General features: G+C 39.5%; 1 protein-coding gene across 4 annotated transcripts; it reads right to left on the reverse strand.

Annotated features, from left to right (window-relative positions):
* Nucleotides 1–4,645: 4,645 nt before the first annotated feature.
* mst1rb (macrophage stimulating 1 receptor b) lies at nt 4,646–23,228 on the reverse strand. 4 transcript variants are annotated; one of them, XM_018679959.2, is made up of 21 exons: nt 22,965–23,228; nt 18,329–19,636; nt 14,358–14,534; nt 14,116–14,238; nt 12,705–12,875; nt 12,424–12,584; nt 11,333–11,468; nt 11,061–11,197; nt 10,532–10,711; nt 10,219–10,318; nt 9,909–10,127; nt 9,665–9,811; nt 8,835–8,988; nt 8,557–8,646; nt 8,229–8,441; nt 8,030–8,110; nt 7,637–7,818; nt 7,387–7,496; nt 7,073–7,238; nt 6,620–6,756; nt 4,646–5,655 (listed from the first exon to the last, which is right to left on the reverse strand). In XM_018679959.2, the coding sequence occupies exons 2-21, from the start codon at nt 19,532–19,534 to the stop codon at nt 5,424–5,426; spliced, it is 4,122 nt and encodes a 1,373-aa protein (XP_018535475.1). In that variant the 5' UTR covers nt 19,535–19,636; nt 22,965–23,228; the 3' UTR covers nt 4,646–5,423. The 4 variants fall into 4 exon arrangements, with proteins under 4 accessions (XP_018535475.1, XP_050930607.1, XP_018535474.1 ...); XM_051074650.1 differs by having other exon boundaries at nt 4,646–5,673; XM_018679958.2 differs by having other exon boundaries at nt 8,229–8,444.
* Nucleotides 23,229–23,332: the final 104 nt, after the last annotated feature.

The following is a 23,332-nucleotide window of genomic DNA, read 5'->3' on the forward strand; positions in this document are numbered from 1 at the left end:
AGGAGATCACTAAAATCATTATGCTTCAGCCTCTGGGGGCCATGAATATCTGTACCAAATTTCAGGGCAATCCATCTAAGGATCATTGAACATATTGTACTTCAGTCTTGATCACAGTGGTGGATCCATAGACTGACTGACACTGCCGCCACCAGAGTCACACCCTAAAGTTTCTTAAAAGGCTGGCACTCGCATATTGTTCAACTAACATGTAAACACCTCAAATTAAATAAGTTTCCTTCTCTAGCTAAGTGTAGTATGTTGTCAGAGTGCTTTGCATTATATGCACATTATAAAACAATGAAAATTATTTTTCATTATTGGTGCAACCAAAATGGTCAGAGTAAGTCATTTCTATATTCTAGGAGGACCCCTGACCAACACACCGTTCACACTTAAGTGATTTAATTACACTCTGTACCCCAGCCCAGGGGTGTGAATGGACCTAAAGGACTCTCTTCTTTGCTCTCCTGTTTACAATTTACTACTATCTAGGGACAAGTAAGAACCTGCCACCGCTTGATAAAGATTAATGGGGGCAGGAAATCATTGATCCCTCCTCCATTTTCAATCTGGACATAGTCATAAGTTCCACACCAAGTGCCTTGGTGTTGGAAAGATACAGGGAGATCCGATCTTATTTTAAATTATTTTGATTTGTAATCAAAAAGAAGAGGCGAGTTGAAAGATGCTGAAGGAGCCTAGGACATTTCCCAGTGTATGATATATATTTACAAGCACTAGTAAAGTAAACTGATGACTACAAGGAGAAGATGAAGATTTACATGAAATTTGGATCAGACTGAATTTGCTTGTGTCTACGTTTTTCCCATATACCACTGTTTGGCTGAGATCAATATACTAGTTTCTCTCTCCACCTTGTCCAAAACTATGCAAAGTCCCTGAGATTTAAAAAAAAAAACAAACAAAAAAAAACATCATTAGTATGCCTTGACCTCATACGTGGGTAAAATAAGTCAGGCATGATGCTGTAAAATCAATAGCTTTTAACATCAGCTATATTTCAACCTCAGGCACTGGACCAATATCAGCTTGACAGAGTGCATCTCCTCCCTGCTGTCAACAAGAGCTGGGGAGAAAAAAGTTAGATTTTTCTTCTCTGTTTAAAAAAAGTGTAAATTATTAATGGCTTGTATTGAAGATGCAGGCCAGAACTCTCAAGGGAGTCAAGTTTTTTCTTCCTGAAACAGAACTGACATTGGCCCAACAACAGTTTGCATCTTCTCATCTGTTGCAGTTTGCAGGGCTCCGTTCAGCAGAGTTGGGCATGATCTCTCAGAGGCTGAGGCTGCTGATGGATGTCTCATATCTACACTGTCAGGTCACAGGCAACATAATACTGCTACTACTAAGTCTCTTGCACAGGCAACAAACTGGTCAGCAGTAAAGGTCAGTTTGGAGAGAGGTTTCAGGTACAGACAAGAGTATATTTGTTTTACTTTTAAATTCAAATCAAGATCAAAACCCATGTGCAAATCCAGATTTCTCTCCAAGCATAGTTCATGATAGTATATATATATATATATATATATATATATATATATATATATATATACAGAACCTTGTGTATATATATATATATATATATATATATATATATATATATATATAGAGAGAGAGAGAGAGAGAGAGAGATGATAGTATATAGTTTATAAATATTTGAAATATCTGATGAATTCAATATGGTGGTCCACAGGGATCTAAGCTCAGTTCACTTTTTTTTCATTATACATGTTTGTATGATGGATAGATGGATGGATGTATGTACTCAGCCAGCGCATGTATATTTTCACACCTATGTAGACCCCCAGCAGTTTTAAATAGTAGTTAGTAGTTATTAGTTTGTTTCAAATATTACAGTTTGGATTTGTAACACTACTTGACACACTAGAAAACTAAAAGTATAGTTACTGTTGATGGATACTGTAAGACGCAAAATTCTCTGCACTTAGAATCCTGGCAAAGCAGACTCAGAGTCAAAAGCTGGGGTGTCATCATACGCAATGATTTAAATCACTGTAATAAAAGCATATTGACTATCTCAGTTAGACTGCATTTTTTTCTGCAGTTGCATCTTATAATTGCCAGAGTTTTAATAAAAACAGATAAAAGAAATATATCACACCTGTTTAAGTATCTTTGCAATGGCTTTCGGTCTCTTTTAGAATTGATAAAAACATGTTATTGTTAGTTTACAAGCCTCAAAATAGCACCTCCAAACTTAGTGGACCATTTCTCCCTGTATTCTGCCACTGCTTCTGATCATTGAACATGACAGTATTACATGCACCAACAGGTAAAAATCCTGTTCATTTGTTTATTATTTTTTTTAAAAGGTTTTTAAAATAGTTTTATACAGTTTGTTTGAGCTGCATTGTGCAGTGTGTATGACATGCACCATAAAAAGAAAGTTTACTGTTATTAGGTCATATTATAATCAGGCAGTATACAGCAATTAAATGTGCAAATAGTGCTTTAAACTATATATTTGGCCTGCAATTGAGAAGCGCAGCCATGCTCACTTACTGAGACATACTTTAACCTCATTTAGCCAGTGTAATTTATGATGTGTAGTGTATAGTCACAGGAAATCCTCTCAGCACACAGGAAGAAATAAAATGAAATATAGCAATAAGTGCTCAGAGCAGCAAGGGCTAGATGCAGCAATTACAGTGGAACCTACTACAAAAATATTTCCCTCTCCATGTCTGCTGCTAAAAGCCACTACAAAAACATTAAGGTCCAAAGAATGTGCAGTTTAATAATGTTGAATGATTCCTCTGTAGCTCTCATAAATTCACCACTGTTGCTTGGGGCTTAAAGTGCAAGGTTGTATAATTTAACAGACTTTTTTGCCTCCTCAGGTTGACTTTTAGTATCTTTACAGACCTGTTTAAAAGGGAACAGTGCTAATCTTCAACTGAGATGTTCTTCCAAAAATAGTTTTGTCTCCACCAACTTACCTGTAGTGTCGCAGCAACACTTTTCTGCAGAAGATGGATGGCTTGAGGATGCATTATATAAGATAAAAATGACCCACACGGTATTCAGAATGGTTTTCTGGGGTTCATGAGCTATCATAAAATGAGGTTTATTTGAATGCAAATGCTCAATGTGTCCGAAAAGAAATCTACTTCTAGTCATTTAAGCTGCTTCCTGCTGGTATAGTTTAATGTATAGTTTAAAGCTGCTGTACATATGATGAGAGTCTTGCTTTGCTGGTTCCATAGGGTTTTTCACAGGACGCCTTTTTATGCCAGAGCCTACTGAACAGAATCCAAAAGCTCCCAGTTCAGCTCCAGCACTTGTTTGTGAGGTTCTGCCATCATCACATAGCCTTCCACTTTCAAAAAGTCTTGTTTAGACAGCCAGTCTCACAGCTTGGCTTTCCCTCTCTCCAAACTTGATGGAGCACTCAAGTACCAGTTATTCATGTTCTCTCTGATGAGGCTGCCATATAACACATATACACAGTATACACACACTATCTGCTTCGTGATCAACCAGCATCAACCATCATATTTCATAGTCTCTGCATTTGTATTTGAAGTACAGATAAAGAATCCACAACAGGAGAAGGGAAGGAGAAAAAGTGTGTTAATGTGTGTGAGGTACACATTAAAAGGCCTGTGGTATGGGACATAATGGTGAGTCCAGCTAAAGAGGAGAAAAACTCTCCTGAGCTCTGCAGGCTCAAGATGGTCACACAGCTGACAGCAGCAGTCTTCACAGGTTCTGCACTTTTTATAGCCCAGATGATACAACGGGGAACAAGAGACGAAGAGAGAAAAGAAAACAGAGAAAAGGGGGATCATGGCTATCTTGATTCTTCTTTACTATGTATCCTGTGGGCTCTGACCTGCAAAATGTGGCCTCACACACAAACACACACTAGATTTTGACAAAGTAAGCTGGGCTCACTCTCTCTGTCTATATCAAAGGCCCCCACCACGCAGGGATTGACTTTTGTTCTTGGCAGCATGAAAAAAGAGAAAACTTTATGATGTTTATTTCCCTCTGGTTTGACTCCAGTTTTGTTATAGGGGGAAGTGTGCTGGTTGTGTGACGTCTGTCACACAACACAAGGAGTTGTTGCTATATGTTGGTGAGACATTTGTTTGGTTTATTTGAGAGATTGACAGATCGTTTTTCTGTGTTGGCTGTTTCTTCAGTTCATTTAATTGAAAATGCAGTGCCAAATGTCTGATGGCAGAACCAATGAAAGAAGAAGAGGGAAACATGCCTGCCTGGTCGGTTGCAGTGTTCTTGTCTGTTTTTAATATCTAATGTGGCATCTAAAGGGCTTATTGGTTGGTTTGCAGAGATGGGGGAAACAACCTGGGTCACTCATGTTGCTATGCTACTGCACAAATGATTAAAACACCACATATAAAGACTGCTGCATCCATGTTGTTGGGAAAATCTTCAGGAGTGGTAAGGCAGAGAACTTTTAACAAACGCTGACCTCTAGTGGAGAGCCACAACAAAAAATTTGTGAGTTCAGTCAAGTTACACAGCAGCTACAGAAGAAAATGTTTGATCCGTATGACATAAATCAGCTGCAAGTGGCAGACTTTGCACAACTTCTCATATTTACTCAAAGTCCATAACATGAGAACAAATCTATAAACAAATAAATATTTTTAATTTATTACACTATCTCAAAGACATTGGGTCAGAAATACAAACAAGAGTGATGTTAGATTTGTTTCAGAACCTTGAGTTCAACATTTTGTCATACAGAAGTATGATCCAATATATACAGAATAATCACTACACTGCAAAAGAATTAAGTAAATGTGGGAATGTCATACCTAAACATATATACACATGGGCTATGCTACTGTAACAGTTTGCTATGTCTGTGTTGTTGGTGGTAGAACAAAGCAAATGTGTTACTGAATCCCATAGATTTTACTTTATCATTGCGCTGAATTTGTGAGTATAGTAACACTGCAACACTATTAGACATGGAAATGGAAGATCTGACTCTACATTTATAATGTCTGCCATTAATACCAGCTGAGTAAGAAGGAAAAAAACAGCTTCTACTGGGTATCAAGTGTTAACGTGACTTGTTTGGTTTGGCTAGCTAATAACATAGTAATATGAAAATGAATAGATGTATAATATCTGTCACCAGTGAAAATTTGAAGAAAAAATAAATGTCTGTTAATATATTTGTTGTTGATGGTCAAATGTTGTTTTGCTACTTGTTGACAAAGTAACAAACCTCCAATATGGCTGCCTTAGCATCTTACTACCACTATCATGCACCCATACAGTATATAAGTAGTATCTGTGCTTCACATGCTTAGTGGTAAAAGACTTGGCAGAGGTTTTCTGTGTTCCTGCTGTTAGCATCAATACCAGTCTAAAGTTGAGTGAGAAAGCAAAGTTGATCAGGAAGAGACTGACTCTGAGTCTTCAACATCTGTGGAGTCATATTCATCAGCAGACTCTGTGAGGGCGGGGTAGGGCCGCGGCTGGTCCAAGTTGACATAGGTGACGTTCAGACTGATATAGTGTTCTCCCTCCAGGCCTGACAAGATGGTGGAGACAGCTGACACTAATGTAGCGAAGCTGGGCCTCAGTTCTGGGTCAGGGTCCCAGCACTGGAGCATAATTCTATACCTGGAAAACATGGACAGTCTGAGGGAAGAGAAAATGGCCAACTTTTCATGACTCTGCATACAACATATTAGTTGCTGTGTTAAAATTCTCTGAAATTCCTAATTTTAATCACTTTAAAATAATTTTGGTGGTAAGCAGGATCTCACAACCTGGGGTTGTGTTTTTGATTCTACTGAAGGCTACTGGTTCAAGGTTGGACACATAGCTGTACAAAACTGTGAAGTATCATTGTTAATTAGTGCGCTTTAGAGGTGCTGGTGGGCAGATTTTGTTACTTTTGCCGGTTGCTCCTGCTTACAGTCTTTACCCTACGCTAAGCTAACTCTCGGCAACAAACTGAACAAGTTTATTTCCAGAAATATAAAACTACTCCCTTAATGTCTTATTCTGGTGTTTTACATTGGTCCCCGTGTGACACTCCTCCATAAGCTCTTAACCCACATTGAATGGTATGTGTAATGTGTGAAGGCCTCACAGTGTATGAATGGTTGATTTATTCTCCATCACTCTTTGAGCTGGTGAGCAAAAGGGATTTGACATTTAAACAGCAAATACTTGTTGGCTTTTTGTTGTATAGTCACACCAGTGTGTGTGTGTGTGTGTGTGTGTGTGTGTGTGTATGTGTGTGCATGTGTGTTAAATAAGTAGTCTTCAATGTGACAGACATACACATTAACTCCCAAGAAGCATTGCTTAACCATGCCGGAACACCAACTAGTGGACAATTTATGGTTTTCACACTACTGAGTGACCATTTGAACATCTTGTTACTACTACTTGGACTTTGTGCCAGTATCTTTTCACTTCTACCTCCTAAATCTGTTAGTGTGTTGTAGTAATGACACAGCCTTCAATTCTGTGAAGTTATGCAGTTGCCATATCCAAACCAAACTCTACCAAGTTACAATTCTAGCTATTTTCTTTGGAATAAATCAATAAGTTGACCAATATTCCTGCTACTCACAAAGGGTCAGGACAGTACTGTGGCTGGGGAAGCCTCCTGCCCTTGAGTAAGTAATGTGTTATGTCATAAGGGTCCACCTCTGGATAGGGGCTTGCTCCTCTAGTCAGCATCTCCCACATCAGGACACCAAAGGACCACTGAGGAGGAGAGGCAAAAATTATTCAGCAAGTACCAGCACAGATATGCAGACCTGATTCAGAAGCTGGAATCTAGTGGGCTACTGTGTTGTGATTTTACTCATATGTAAAGAAAAGTTTAAAAATCCTATAGTGAGTTTAATAGTGCTCAGTGGAAAAAAACCCAGCCTGCTTAGTATCACTCTGCAAAATGAGCAAGAGATCAGTACAGCCTTGAACACTCACAAACACTGTACAATCTTTCTTTAGCATTCTTTAGTACTAAAAAATGACAACCACTGCAGAGATTTTGATTGGTCGATCTCAATGTGCTCACCACATCTGACTTGGAGGTGAACTTCTGGGTCTGCAGACTCTCAATGGCCATCCACTTGACAGGCAGCTTAGCTTTTCTGTGGTCCTGAACACTGTAATACTCCTTATCAAAAACATCTCTGGCCATGCCAAAGTCTGCCACCTTCACCGTATACGATTCGTCCAGCCTATGGACAGAAAAAATAAGTAAATATTATTGTTGTAAAACATTATAATTGAGTACTGTGAAACATGAAACATCTTCCAACACAAAATCAAAGAGCAATTCAAACCTAATGACAGCGAAGAAATTCTGTGCATATCTCAGTGACTTACATGCAGTTGCGTGCTGCGAGATCTCTGTGCACAAACTTCTTCTGAGCCAAATACTCCATCCCCTTGGCAACCTGCAGCCCGAAGCCAATCAGATCCTTTACAGTGGGGTTCTACACAAATCCAACAAAAACATGGCAAAAACACTGAATTAAAACAGTTGAAAATGTTGCGTAGTTTGTTACGTAGTAAGCAGATGGTTGTACATAAATCATATGATTAAGATTTCACTGTTTCAATGTGGCTGTTGTACCCTTTTCTCGCAGCGTATGAAGTGCCGCAGGTCCCCATGTTTCATGTACGGCAGTACCACTAGAGGGAGCCCTTCCTGCGGCAGGAGGATGCCTAGCAGAGACAGCACATTGCTGTGGTGGAAACCCTTCATTATGATACCTTCCTTCAGAAACTGCTCCACCTCCTCGACATCTGTTATTCCTGATGGCACACACACACACACACGCACATAAATGTTATGGACGCAAATCCAAAGAGGGAAAGACAAGACTGAAATCCCAGTTTTGAAAGGCTGTTTTTTATATCCTAGATCCTGTGGCAATTTATTCCACAGCAGAAGAGTTGAAGAGACTTTCTGGCACAGTCCTGAGGCAAATAAAATCACCACTTAACAACTCAAGTTAATACTCACTATTCAAAGACTTGACAGCACAGTGAATTTCTCTGTTGTTGTGGTCTGTGAAGTAGCCATGATAGACAGTGCCAAAATGACCTACAGGGAAATCAAAGATTGAATGACAAAGGACTACTGCTGCTCCTCCAACATAGAATATAGCTTTCACAAGGCTCCATAACAAGTTTTAATGTTTCAGACAAAGAGGGTTACTTACCCTTCCCTATGATCCGGTGGTGCTGCACAATAAGCATCTCGGCAGGAATAAGAACATCCTTCACCTCCTCCAGGAGCTCTGGCCTAAAGCTGGAGATGGAGACTTTTTCTGGAGGCATGAGGGGAGTGAGGGTGGGATCAATGCTGCCTGAAGCATAGGCCAGGCTGGGGAACACCACCGGACCCACCAGGGGGGTGGGAGGACTCAGGGATACTACTAGTAGAGGACCAGAGAGAGAGGTTTATCACTGATAATTTCAAAGGGATGTGTAGGCAAATTAGCTATATTCAGTATTACAGTGTAATATGATAAGTGCTTAGTCAGTCACCTCTCCTGTAGTCTCCAGCAGGCGACAGCTCCACATTATTTGTTCTAGAGCGGTTAGCACTGTGGGCCAAACGGGTCTCTACCATTGAAGCTGAAAAACATTTCACAACACTTTTTTTTAATCATCAACCTTAGAGGAAGAGCACATGTGCATCATATGCAACACTACGGATGTTCTAGTTGAAAGACCTGTGTAATTTATCCCAAATCCCCACCCACAGCTGAGAGCAGTTGTATAAACAGGTCTGATCAATGTCCACATAACAGAAAGGAGCCTACCTTTCTTCTTCTTCCGCAAGTGTTTCATAACAACAAAGGCCAGCACGGCTCCAGCCACCAGAGCTGCCAGGATCCCCAGAACAATCCCAACCATGTAGTGGTTACTCACTCTTACCACTGTGCCAACATTGTGGACCTGTCCATTAATGGAGATCTGGAGGACATGTAGTCCATCATAAACAGTGAACACAATCATTATTGCATTATTATGAGACTTTTTCTTAAAACTGTCAAACCAGTAAAGCATAAACCAAAAGTTTCAAGCTGCTACACCAGACTGGCTTTGTTTTCTGGCACACATTGATGACTTTAAAGCTCTGATGTCTGTGTGTGAAAACATATGGCTAACTGCCAGCATTGGTTGGTTTCCCACTGATTCGTTTAAAACGTAGCTAGAATTTGATGCAGTAGTCAAAGTTAAGGAAATAGCTTGAGATTTTGGGAAATATGCTTATAAGCTTTCTTGCTAAGAGTTAGATGAGAGGATTGATGCCATTTTCACGTCTTTTCAGTAAATATAAGGCTAAAGTTAGCAAACATTTAGCTTAGCTTAGCACAATGAAACAGCTAACACGTCTCTGTCCAAAGGTAATAAAAGCTCCTGTCTCATGACTACTTGACAGGTTAATTGCACAATGCACAGGCATGGGTAGTTATCACTGGCCAAGCAGGGGGGGGGCCTATACAACATGCATGACTGGGGCCCCATGTTGGGTGTTGCATCCAGGTAAATCAGTCAGCAAATCTGTATTGTGGAAAATGTAAATTTCCCCATTGTGGGACTAATAAAGGATTATCTTATTATCATCTAAACCTCCAGGTTCACAAACCTTCACTGGAAGTCCCTCACTTGGGATGGTCATGTTTTTAGGGATCCTGCAGGTGATCTCATTATCCAGGACTTTAGCATCACAATCCACGCCTGCCACCATCATGATGATGGTCATACAGGAGCTCACCAGGTTCAGCTTTTGGTGCTGTGGACAGAGATGTCAAATCAAGATATGAGACATAAACACACACATATATTTTATCATCAATTCAGATGCAAATACAGTCAGTGCTAGCTCTTACATGTAGTGACACTTCGTCAAACCCAGGGTACAAATTCAGTACATGTCCTTCTGTCTCAAAAGGTATGGGCTCGCCATAGGGGTGGTAGGAAAACTCTTTGTTCCAAAGTCCCAATGCTCCATCCATGTCAAATGAAAGCTCTCCCTCCTCTGTCTCATCCCTGGGGAACACAGGAGTGATACACTCCATCCTTGTGGGCAGAGACTTTCCTATGCACTCCTGAGGCAAAACAGTCAGGTCATTCAAAAACTGCACAATGATGGAATATTTGTTGTTATGTTTCTACAGTACATTACAATGAACAATGTACCCTTGTCACAGGTTTCAGGTGGCTCTCATTGGGTTTAAAGCGGATGATGGTGCGATAAACAGAATCCAGGTTCTCCCCTTCAATTACAATCTTTGACCCCCTACAGTTGAGACAAATGTTAAAGGTGGTTACATATTCATTGTGGCTGGGAAAAAATCTCCTCCTACCAACTGAATTTGTCAGATGTAAAAGATTAGGAAAAAAATGTGAATACATAACTAAATTCATCATAAATGTCACCGTGGAATAAAAGCTAGGACAACACAAAGTGAATACACAGAAGCTGTTTGTTCTGGATGTCTCACTGGCCTACCTGTCAAAACTACAGTCAGGCAAGACAGCTGTAATCTTTGGCTTTTCTTTGTAGTAAAACACCTTTGTAGTGAGGACAGGAGACTTGTCGATGAAAACGCTCAGAGGAACGTCCCTCACTTCTGAGATGGGCTGGGACAGACAGATGATGGAAGACACATTGCCCTTAGGCTCTGTGACTCTGCAGAGAAACAGAGGTATGTGAATTACACGCCATAACAGACAAACTGTAGAAGATCAAAAAACACATTTTGCATGTTCAATGAGATACCATCTACAGTAGAAAATACTTCACGTCTGAGTCAGGCTTTGGGTACAAAGACATCTTAGCCAGTAGTTTCCAAAACTACAATCATTCTACACACAAGTTGGAACCTGTTTGCTTAATAGGTCATGGCAATAAAAATGTTCTGAGCAGCGACTCAAATTCCTTACCTTGAGAAAGTAGGGGAAATATACAAAGCTGTAAGCAGACAGTTTAAAAAACATGTGGGGTAAGTTTAATGAAAACATAAAATGCATTTCCAGACCTCTTTATAGGACAGGGCACATCATTGAGAGTGACTCTTCTTGTCTTCCCAGCATCCAAGTGCGGTCCAGTCACTGTGATGAGTGTGCCCCCGACACGAGGCCCATAGTTGGGCTGGATTTCTGTGATGTTGGGAATCTGGAGAGACAGTTTATCATAGCATTTTGATGAAACAAAAGGTTTAGGGATAAGTGTTTTTACTACTCAGTGGAGGGTATGAACAAGGTTTTCAGTACGTCATGTTGTAATGAGCATGATAATAGCTAAGATTACCACAAATGTGAACCCTGGCATTTCTGCCTTCCCGTCGATAGAGTAGCGTCCCTCCACCTTGCCCTCATGCACCTCTACTGTAATGTTGACTGGTTTGGACAGCTCAGTGGCCCCAGAGCGAATCTTACACACCAGGCTGAAGAGCAGCACAAGAAAACACTTGTGTCAGCACGTCTGCAGCAAATACCATTACTGCAACGCCAGTGACAATTTAATTTCACGGTGGATTAAAATTGTTGGACTTTGAACAGGAGTAGGAGACAAAAGTAGCATTTGGTTACTTTTGCTGCCATTCAAGTTAAATTGATCCACTGTTTGTGAATGAGGCTTTTATTATAAAATTAGCACAAGTTTGTTGGTAAATCTATTTAGGAAAAAAAATGTGCTTTTTGTCCACAACAGTCCCAAGCTGTACTTTGTGTTATTTGCTAATTAGCATGACAACACGCTAAACAAAGGTGCTGTAAAAATGAATAGTAAAAATAAAAAGTAACCCTTTATTTAATAGTTCATTATTGCATTTGTGGTTTTTCCTTTATAGTTAGTTCCAAATGACCTAGGTCTGTCTTCGAAATATCCTAGGCTAGTAACTTACATCTAAATACCAGCTAATTTAGGGGAAATTATATGTAAAGTTTCCAAGAAATTAGCAGGATAATATGAGACTTGTGAAAGAAACCAAACTAACTGCTAAACATTAGCATGTTAGCATTGTCATGGTTATAATGGGAATATGAGCATGTTGACATTAGATTTAGCTCAAAGTATTAGTGTGCATCAGCACTCATCTTGTTTATATGTTGGTTAAGTAGCCTGAAAAATATGGCGTTAGCACTGAGATATCTCTAAAGTTTTGATTCAACAGTCGCATATTGTACCAGAATTTAAGATACCAATTTCCCCACAAAAGGTAGTGCCAGTAGAACAGATCACAGTGCAGAAAAGACATGGTTTGTTTTGTCACTTTCTCAGCGAGCTTCTGGGAAATATATTGCAGCACAAGACAATCCTAAGGCTGGATACTCCACAAAATCATTATAGTCTGAACAGATTGTACCCGGAGCCAAGGCAAGCCCTGCATAATCACTCACTGTGTGTTGTTGCTTTTGACTGGAAGCACAATGCAGGCGATCTGTCCCAGTCTGACCTGATGGGTCCTGGAAGTGATGACAGGTCTTAAGGGCGACTGGAACTCCCATCCACACACTGTTAGCTCTGTTTGACCATCAGGAGGAGCAGTCCGCGGAAAAAACTGCATCAATAAAGTAGAAGATAGAGTACCAGCTTGAAATGAAATGCTTCCATTAGTTCTATCTATTATTTCTATTACACAAAGGAATGTGTGTATCCTGGATTACAGAATAAACTTCACCCCAGTGATCCCAGGTGGGCAAGACTCGTTCCTCCAGCGACTGTGACACTCGCTCTCCCAGGAGCACACTCCAGAGCACCAGCCACAGCCCATGAACTTAGGAGCTGTCAGACACATGGCGCAAGTCAGGAAGTGTTGACAGCCTGGCCCTCTCTGGGGCACCTGAATCATCTGCAACAGAGATAACCATTTCTAAGGTCACATATTCAGTCTTAGGAGGAAGATCCCCAGCTGCTCTAAAGAGTACAGTCTAGACCTGCTCTATGTAAAAAATGCCCTGAGGTGACTTCTGTTATGATTTGGCACTATTTAAATAAAACTGACTTGACTTGACTGCCCTATGTTATCTTATATTTATGTGGCTATTAATACCTCTGCTAGATGGCGATATTGGAGTCTTACCTAGTCGTAATTTATTTCTTGCCGTTACATCCCTGTCCCATGACATTTGTCATTGGTGATAATCATACAGATGATAACATAATGAATATCAGATAAACATCCAACTGCAACACTTAAAACAGCTGTAATGAAAAAAGCAGTGATAATGTAAATTGTATAGAGGGATTTGCATATATCAACCTGTGACCCAATAAATAAATTTGAGTTGATATGATTTTTTTTTGTTTATTTGTTTTACTTTGTTTTTCATTAAAACTTTTTTTTCTTTTTACTTTTTCCTCTTTCCTTAATTTAGATGCAAGAATAGAAATATGCAGGTCATTTAAATCAGATTGTAAAACTTATATTTACTACTTAATGACTGATTTTCAGCATCAGGTTGTTTGACAAGTCACATGGATAGCTTATATGATTTATATGATTACTTATATGATTACAACAGACTAATAATTAAACTCTTTAATTTGGATTAAACTATGCCTTATCTCTTTATTTCACACTCCACAGCACAAAAAAGCAATAAAACTGTTTTCTGACAGCAGTAGCACCATTGCGAATAAGACACAACCATCAACCAGGCATCCTACAAATTTCTTTTTTATTAATCACTGCTTATCTGCATAGTTTCAAAGGGTTTTGAGAAAAGATGTGTCATTTTCTGGCAGGGAATGCTTTGACTGCAGCCTTGCTTAACCAGAATTCTGAAAAGATGATAAAATTGCTACCCATGTGATTGCTGATCATTGCTAGGATCTAATATCCACTCTGTCCCAAATTACAAAGTGATATCAAGTTTATTGATTTTCTTTGGCACTAATTCATTATCAGGGTCACAGGGACCTCGCCAGATCACAGTATGCAGACAGGGAAATTCCCTGGACAGATCTCCAGAGCATCACAGGGTTGTGGAAGGACAATGAGTCACACTCCCAACACATTTGTCACTGTAATGTAAGCTGACCTGCACATCTCTGATCTATTACACAAATTTAAAGGATTGCTGCTGTACCTTGTCTCCAACGACAAAAAGAAGATACTCTGATGAGTAAACTGCAGCAATTGACGAGACTCTCTGGTTCTCCTCCAAAGAGTAATTGGCAAAAATAATAGGACTGGATCTTGTCAACACAAGCTGCCAACACAGACACAAGAGATGATTATTAGTAATAGATGATATAAAATGTAAAGTGAAGGCTAATACCAAAAACAAGAGATAAAAAAGTCATAAATTTTTTTAATCTTGGTGTATACCTGTAGAAGGCGTCCAGTCGAAGTGCCAATATGGGCTACAGTCTTGTTCTCTATGGTTGTGACCAGCAGAGATGTGAGCAGGACATTTGTCATCTGCCTGTTGAAGAGGTCCACTCTGTAGTAAGGCTTTGACACCATAGTAGGATGGTCTCTGCACGTGGCATTGTTCTCCATGCTCTAGTACACACAGGTAACAAAGGACAAGTAAATTAAATAATAAGGAACGAAGTTGAAACAGAAAATAAATTCATCATTGTTCAAACTAGTAATATTGGATATGTTTTAATTAGGTTGCAAGATGTGGCCATGCATTTAGAGAGAAGCCTGAGGAGTATGTATGCCTGTAGTGCTGTGGTTTTAGTGTCTAAAATTCTGTCATGTGTCAGGTAAAAAGAGACTATTATATGCAACTATTAGTATAACTATAACTATACTATAACTATTAATAACTAATTATTTTATGCATGTATAATAATATGCACAAACAACAACAATCCCAACTCAAGTTCAGTAGTTGACAAAATAATCGCAGCTCAAGGACAAGTCATAGACTAAAAAAATCCCAATTTAAATTCAGTAGTAGATAAAATACTAATACTGACCTTTCTTGTCAGCATATCCACCTTCATGACAACTGAGCAAACTCTATCTACAACCAAAGGTCAGGTGAAATGGTTGAAAACTCAAAGGAAACTGAGTAATGTGTAGAACCTGAGTAGGGACTGTTCTGTCAAATCATGTATATTCATGGTTAGATGGGTAGCAGGCAATTTAAAAAAAAAATATTCTCAAACTAAAAAAAAAGCAATATATTCAGTATAATATTTCCCTTCAAAATTAGTAAACTTAGTAAGGAAGGTTACATTTTGTGTCACTTCTGAAAAGTTTCCAGTATCCAATCTGATTAATAAAGCATCTTAAATTACTGCTCAACCACTTCCAGATTATACAATAATATTTACAGATGTGTGAAGGCAAGTCCAGCTGTTCTCCCTTGAGGGCATGGTATAAGCTGCACTGATCACCAGGGTAGCCATGAGACACAAAGTCAGTGGCACGCCACAAGCACAAGATGTATCTGTTATGATAATAAGATTTTCATCATTTAAGAGGCCGTGATAGATGATTATGTGCTGCATTACTGACAGAAGGATTGCCTTGCAGCTATAGACACAGAGCAGGGTGGATCACTGTTTGATTTAAGGGAGTCTTCGTGTAAACACTGGCTTATATCCATAAGACCAAGATGTGAAACCGGGGAAACAATGCATTCTTGTTTTCTAGACACATAACAGTAGTAATAGGAAATCTAATCCAACGTCTAAATAATTTGAATAAAAACGAAAAAGCACAGTATTTGTCAAGCAGAGATATTACTGGCAGCACGTGTGTTTGGAAAACACAAAAGGAAATGGAAGAACCAGGATTTCAGATTGTTGGACAATGCCACTGACAGGTTACTCAACACTCAGACCTGTAGCCAAAAGCAACATAACAGCAGAAGCCTCAGAAACAGAGTTCACTAGTCCAAGTAGAAAGAGGGAAGAACATCCAAAACAACCTGTTCTGCCAAACTCTATAGTACTGTTTAGCTTATTTAAACTAGTCCCAAACCGGAAATCAGGAGCTGAAATCAACACTTGTCTTCATTACATAGTTTTTCGTGCCCTGACCTGACCTCACAGTATTGTGTCTTAGTCACAGCATCTGTTTCCTTACCATTAATTCAAGACACAAACTACTAATCCAAACTATGAAATCATTGCTGTAACTTCAACAACAGCTTCTCAATTCTGGGAATTTTGGTCGTCATACTTTCCACATGATGTGCAAATTCTCAAACTGATTTACTTTTAGTAAATAAGGAATGGGAAGTCTTACCACAAGCTCCCACTGTCCAGCTCTCACCCCAGTAGCCAACACAGTCAACATAGAAAAGGATATATTATGAGAAATATGTATGGGATAAGAAAATAAATGGCAGTTTCCCCAAGAGAATCAACACAAGAAGCCACATTTAAAAACATATATCCAGATGCATACTATGGCATTAAAAGCATACTGAGGACACTCAAGTGAGGAAGAAATTAGACAAACTTTCTTTGACTAACATATTAGATTGGTTATCTAAAATACCCTCTTCCTGTCTGACCTGAGAAGTTCATTAAACTGACACAGAAAACAAGTCTAAATGACAGCTACCCTCACTCCCACCTGGCCTCCATCCAATTTTCTGAATAATAACAAGTGCATAAGCTGAGTTTTCCATATTTATTTTTCCATCTAAAAAAATATTCATCCCTGATTTCTCATATTTTTCACTGAGTGCACACTGAATGCTGATGCAGGTGATTCTAGTTGCATTCCTCTGCAGGCTGAGATGAGCTTAACTGTTCTTCACAGAAATTCCCAAAAAGTTTCCTTTTCATGAGCATATCATATAGAGGATCTGACACATTTTGAAGAGGAGAGAATAAGCATAAAGTAAATGATCATTCCAGGCCGAAGAGGACATTTTAAAAACGTCACGTTTGGATAAACATAGGTACTATTTCAACTGGATGACCACAAAGATTCAGACAGTGATTTTTTTATGTGTTCATGAACTACTCATCAGTCAAATCAGTTCTTCTTATCATTTTCAAAACTTCCCCACCACAACACACTGACAGTGCTGGAAAGTAGAGAATGATTTAGGGAGGCCTCTCCTTTAAAGGAATAGTTTGACTTCTGGGGAAATAATTTACTTTCTGCCCAAGAGTAAGATGACAAGATTGATATCACTCGTTTGTCAGCATGCTAAATAAGAAGCTAGGCCCAGCAGGCAGCTAGACCAGCAAAAAAGACTGAAAAAGGGGAAAAGTCAATTCTGTCCAAAGGAACAAAGGTCAGTTACACCTTGATTTTTTAATCCGTCTTCACTGGCTGTTTGCAACCTCACAGTAACAACCAAAGTTCAGCACATAGCTCCCCATAAAAACACAAAGTTTCCTTCACACTTTCTGTACAAATTGAAAAACCAAGACATTTTCATTGATGAGTTTACATGTTGCTGATGGACAGTTTTTTTTTTTTTTTAAACTTTTGAACAGGGCTGTTAGCTGTCTTACTTGTTTCTAGTCTGTATGCTTAGCTAACTGTCTCATGGTTCCAGCTTCATATTTTCTTTACAGATGTGAGACGATAAGTCTTGTCATCTATCTCTTGGCAAGAGAGCAATAAGCATATTTCTGAGAGGCAAAACTCTTTCTTTAAAAGGAAAGTTTTGTTTTCATGCAGGAAGTACACAGTGACACTTCATTTTTCCTTATGACAGTGGTTTTGCTTTCACCTGTCATCTCAAGCAATAATTCTCAGATTTGTGTTATAAAACAGTGAGTCACACACTAACCACATGCCTCTGTGCAGTGATAAAACCCTTTCAGTTATGTTTGGCTCTGTCAACTGCACAGTAATCCTGCCAATAGTATGTGCAAACTATTGCTTTGTTTAGGGGTTTACATTATTTCTTAAACTGATATTTTTCAATGATAATCATTAGAAAACACATGGGTATACTATTTGTCATTTACATTTTTAACCAAAATCATTATTCCAGTAAAGTACAGTAAAGACTTAACTATTTACTTCACTCATTTGGCCTTCCACTCTACAGATAAGCAAACATTAGACACACTTTCACATGGTAAGATTTTAAATGGAGCCTATCAAGATACCTGCACTCTGAGTCAGCAAATACTTATATGACTGTTTACATGCAAATTCCTTTGATGTTTTCTATTTTTTCCACAGATTTAAGTGTGATAGTGAGTTATATTTTGTCACACATAACTGAATTTGCTTTTTTTTTTCACCTGTCTGCCTCTCAGTATGTCAGAGAAAAGAAAAAATAAATAAAAGTAGACCTGAGACTATTTTAATTATTTGTAACCACCTGTAATTGCTGTGTGTTAGGGGACTGACGAGCTCACCTCATGTGGACAGCTCTCACAAGGCTGGAAATGGCAAAGTCCTCTGGATAGCTGTTCTGGTCCAGACTCGCAGCAGTCATCCACCCCATCAACAATCGCTTTGTTCACATTGTCCATTGGGAAGGCGCACAGGGCCGAGTCATGCTCTGTAACCCCGTTGTCATCGGTGACCGCAAAAACCCCATAGAGGATGTCATCCTCCTCCTCTGCCCCTAACTCCTCTGCCAGCTCCCTACCTGCTTTGCCAAAATGGGCTGCCTGGACCACATTGTACACCACATCCTTATAGGGTTCACTGGCTACATTCCTCTTCCGGCGTTTTGGTTCAAACCGACACTCTAGGATCACCTCACGGTACCTCTTCATCTCCCATTCATTCCGTGGAAGACGGCCCAAACGAGTCTGAAACGGAGAGGAGTCCTGATCAGGACTCTCTCTCTGGACTGAGAGGAAATAGACAAACTCCTGAGTGAAAAAGCTGTAGACATACTCAATATGGTATGTCCTCCGCAGGCCGGGAAGGACAGTCAGACTACGTACATCACTGTAGAAACCATCTTCAGTGGCCAGTGGTCGACGAACGGATATAGACTTCCTGCCATAACGCTGTGCCACACTGTCATTTACTGTGGTGGCGACAAAGAAGTAGACAGTTTGACCCTCTTCAACCATGGTGACTTTGGTGCCAAGAGGGCTGGCGAGACAGTCAGGACAGTAGGCAGCAGAGTTGTAATCCTTTCTGAACAAACACTTAGAGAGAGAAGGTGGCTCTCCATTTGAGTTCAGTTGGTGGAAATAGCATACACCATACTGAGAACTTCCACATGAATATAAATACATGAAGAGAGTATCCAACAACAAGACCTGGTTGTTTGTGTCCTCCAAGAAGTTGGGATCCTTGTCAATGTTGCATAAATTACATATCTGACACTCTGGGCTTCCCACCGGCCCAGTGCGGAGCTCCCACACTTTCTCCAAGCTTCTGTTCACGGCTTCGATGACATTCTGAGAGGCTACATACACCTCCTGGTACAATGAGTTGTTAACAATGTTCTGGATGGGGCCCCTGGCCTGGAAGAAGGGCATGGTGTAAACCACAGAGTAGTTGACAGGACTTGGGGCCAGTGAGGGACAGTTGGCCAAGGCAAAGACCAGCAGAGTCTGGAGCCAGACACATATCCCCCACTGTGTGGTCCAGTGGATCATCTCCACTCCGGGGGTGCACAAGGGTCAACAGCGCAGACAATGTGGGGTTACCTCCAGGTCTGATGTCGGGACCAAAGCATCTTTAACACCAGCCAATGATCCCTGAATAAAGGTAAGTGACAGAATAGAGAAAGTCATTAAGAAATTATCATCTTCAACACAAATATGACTGAAACCACAAGGAGTTTGTCAAAAAAAAAAAAAACAACATCTGCGATGGTATTAACTATAACTATGACAGATCCTCCATCTTGTAGCCTTATCTTGTGGAGGGGCTTGTGTCAAATCTAGTTTTAAGATGTTTATTGTTTCACTTTACTTTGTGCTGCTTCCATTTATGTGTCAAGTCATTAACACAGAAAACCTTGAGCAAGGTAATATTATTCCATCACAGGAGAACTGTAGGGATGTAATTTTTTCATTATCAATGTGTCTGACAATAATTTTTCTTTAATAACTGATTGATTTTTCAGTGTATAAAAGGCCAATCATTAATCTCATATACCCAGGCAAACATTTTTAAATGATCTTTTTTTGTCAGACCAACAGTCAAAATGCAAAGATGCTAAGTTTACTATCATAGAAAACTTGGAAAATAGCAAGCATTTGCAACCAAGAAGCTGGTACCAGTAATTTTTCTCTCTGGGCGTCTGGGGAAATAATGAAAGTGCCATGTACAGTGGAGGTCACAACAACAGATTTTACCCCAGGGCCCCTCAAAAGGTTAATCCAGCCATGACTGAGAGATGCAGCTGAAAGCTCTGGAAAAGACTAGAAAGTGAGTTTTTTTTTTCCCAAATATCTGAAACATGCTGATCTACTGTTTCCTTTTTCTTCAACAACCTTTAACCTCCTGCAATGCTATAAAATGACTGACAGTGGCCCATCATAGAAAAGTATTTTTTGAATGGAAATTATGCTACTTCAGAATGTTCATTATTTGTAAGTGAAAAACCTTAAAAATCTGTATCATTCTGATTAATTATGTCTTATACTGAAACATAATAGACCTGAGGTGACAAACATCATCATCTTGGTTGACCCAGATGATGATAAAAATACATGTGGTCATAAAGATAAAAGCTTCCTCTGACTCACCACAAACACTGAGGGGAAATGTTTACATAATCAAAGAGAGAGTTGTGTTGGTAGCGCTCAACTTAGTAGACAGTGGATAAAACTATTTTTATTGCAACTTCCTGTGCAGGTCATTCATATCTGTCTGCTCTTGTTTATTCTGGTTAATCTGTCCTCCCATCTCTTTTTCTCCAAATATGAGTCACATCACTTGTTATGCAAACAAGTAACAAACCATGTTAATGGCTTCAGTTCAATTTTAATGAACTGAATTTATCAAATAAAAATGAGCATTTTTTTCTATAGCTCATCTTGAGTAATCTCTGAACAACAACCAACCAAATGGAACCATGTATCAAACTCTGAGCCCTGTCTTCATCCTGAACAGACGTTTGTTTGGTGGATGATTAACTAGAAACATCATGGTAAAGGTGCATTCAAGAACCCCTGGCCTCTCTAATTTGCATTCCTGTCACAACCAGTACGTGCCTCTCAGGGGGAAAAGATGTACACGGACGGATGCTCATAAGACAACGTGTGCCTTTTTAAGTCTCAGGCGAAGAAGAAAGTGGTCAGCAACTATGCTTATTTATTTAAAATGACCAAAATTCTTTAAAGAAAACAGAACTTATTATTGCTCTGAGCAGTCAAGTCGAGAGTCTGGTGTCTTTACATCAATAATTCATAGATGTTGTGTTACATTAACGTTTGCGGCTGCATGTGAAACTGAGGTTAAGGTTAGAGGACATGGGTACACATAGTAATGGCACTGATTGACTTTCTTCATGTTCATGGTTAATAAAGCAAATGGTTGAAATTGAGTTTCCATTCATTGTGTTGTGCTATTTACAGGCTGGTCAAAATGAAGGTTTTTACTGAGTGTATTCCCTCACAGGTGACTTAAAGGTGCAGTTATGCTAGGATACCTACCTCCCTGGTTCTGTTATCTGGGTAGTATCAAACCAGATGTCTGGTAACATTTTTTTGACTTTTTTTTTCTGACTCACAATCAGTGTGTTATATTTAGACACTGCTTATCTTCCCTTTTATGGCTTGTGTATTTTTATCTTGGCACCAATAAGAATTCACCTTTCTCTTTTTCAAATAAACCGCGCAAAGTTACTCTACAATGAGTTGTGGGACTATTGTGAGAGGAAGGCAAACACTGGCTTGGCTGCTAGTACAGCACCTTTACTACATCAGTGCCTTGCTCACAGGCACTTTGTCGTCAGTTAATTAGAGTTAGACAAAGCACCCCACGTTGATTAATCAATGCACAGATATCCAGAGGGATTTAAAGATGCAAGCTGCTGTGAAAACAGTCAATAGTAAAAACGTATTGTACCCCAAGGACACATGTATTGATTCAGTGGCAGGCAGCGCATCCCAAACAAGAGCCCATCATATGTTTGACCTGCTGCCCTCAGGTAGACACTTCACGTCCATCATATAACAAACAGAGCGATTTAGTGATTTAAATTTGTTTGGCTTTGGCTATTTTCTATTTTTAGTCGCCCGCTGTTTGTTATCTATGAATGCACAGTCAAGATTGCTACTTAGTTTTGTTGTACTCTGTGCAAAGACATTATAGGGATCTATGTGTCTACTGGACCACTACTACCCCTCAGTGTAGAGAGATATTAGGTCTGCATTTACTTTATTTTGACACACCTTTGCTCTAATATTTGACTATATTCTTAAACATGGCTCAAGACCCAAATCAGTTCTGTAAACAGGTGTTGCACAGAAGCAGCATCGTTTTAATCCTGCATCTTTTCTTGCCCTTTTTCTTTTTGGTCATATGTCTTTTATACTCTTTCCACAGTCAACCCCTGTTACATACTTAACCAAAATAATCCACCTTAATCCACCTTAAATTCACTGCAGTCGTGGCAATCGACTCAAACAGCTACACAAAACCTGAAAAGTTAGCAGCTACGGTGCTGAGATTAATCTAATTAGAAATGTAAATTGTTCATAAATTTTTTTTTTTTTTCATTATTTTATAATATCACTATTATAATATCACTATCGCATTATGAATGGTTGTATCAATGACCTGGCAATTTCCCCCCTTATGTTATCAGTGTTCAACACACCTTTCTCATTAATCATCACACATACACAGAATACTACACATAACTGACTACAGTTTCAACACCTAATTTAAACTCAGTGGTACATAGTAAGACAATAAACTTAGCCAAGTGCACTAGTATAGTATTATAGTATGGTATCATTGTGTAATTTTCTATTGAGGTCCTTTCGAGAGATCTAGCACTAACACATTTGTTGGGGTAAAAAAAAAAAATCTCTGGCAAATGCAGCTGTGACTGTTAAGTAAAATCTTTACCTGTGCAGGTTAGTTACTGTGCTCTTCAGGGAAGTAACCACAGCAGCTTTTGGTCCTGTAGAAAGCTAACTGTAGAAAGCGCGGGATGGATGACTGTTGTGTCCTCTGTTTGATTCGAGATGACACGGTTAACTTCTGTTTAAAGTTAGAGCCCGTTTCTGCTCATAAAGCGCCGGAACATGTATAATGCGCCGGTTTCGGATCTGACTTCAACTCCCAGTATGAATCGGTCTTCATTTGCCTCAGTAGTGCCACAGCTCGCTCCTCCCCTCACCGCCACAGGCTGACAGATACCAGCGACAAACCCAATTAACCTATACTGTATTGGTTGACCCACCTTTCACGGTGACGTACATGTCGCCATAAAC

Source organism: Lates calcarifer, linkage group LG12 (genome assembly GCF_001640805.2).
Source record: "Lates calcarifer isolate ASB-BC8 linkage group LG12, TLL_Latcal_v3, whole genome shotgun sequence".
Taxonomy (NCBI): domain Eukaryota; kingdom Metazoa; phylum Chordata; class Actinopteri; family Centropomidae; genus Lates; species Lates calcarifer.

Bases quoted from the DNA above. Each gene is read 5' to 3' on its own strand.
- mst1rb (XM_051074649.1), bottom strand. From the start codon at position 19,534: ATGATCCACTGGACCACACAGTGGGGGATATGTGTCTGGCTCCAGACT. The intron at 10,319-10,531 runs GTAGGCCAGTGA...TCTCAACTGTAG, and splicing joins CCTGACTGTAGTTTTGACAG to GGGGTCAAAGATTGTAATTG. The intron at 6,757-7,072 runs GTGAGCACATTG...TCTCCTCCTCAG, and splicing joins TCACCTCCAAGTCAGATGTG to TGGTCCTTTGGTGTCCTGAT.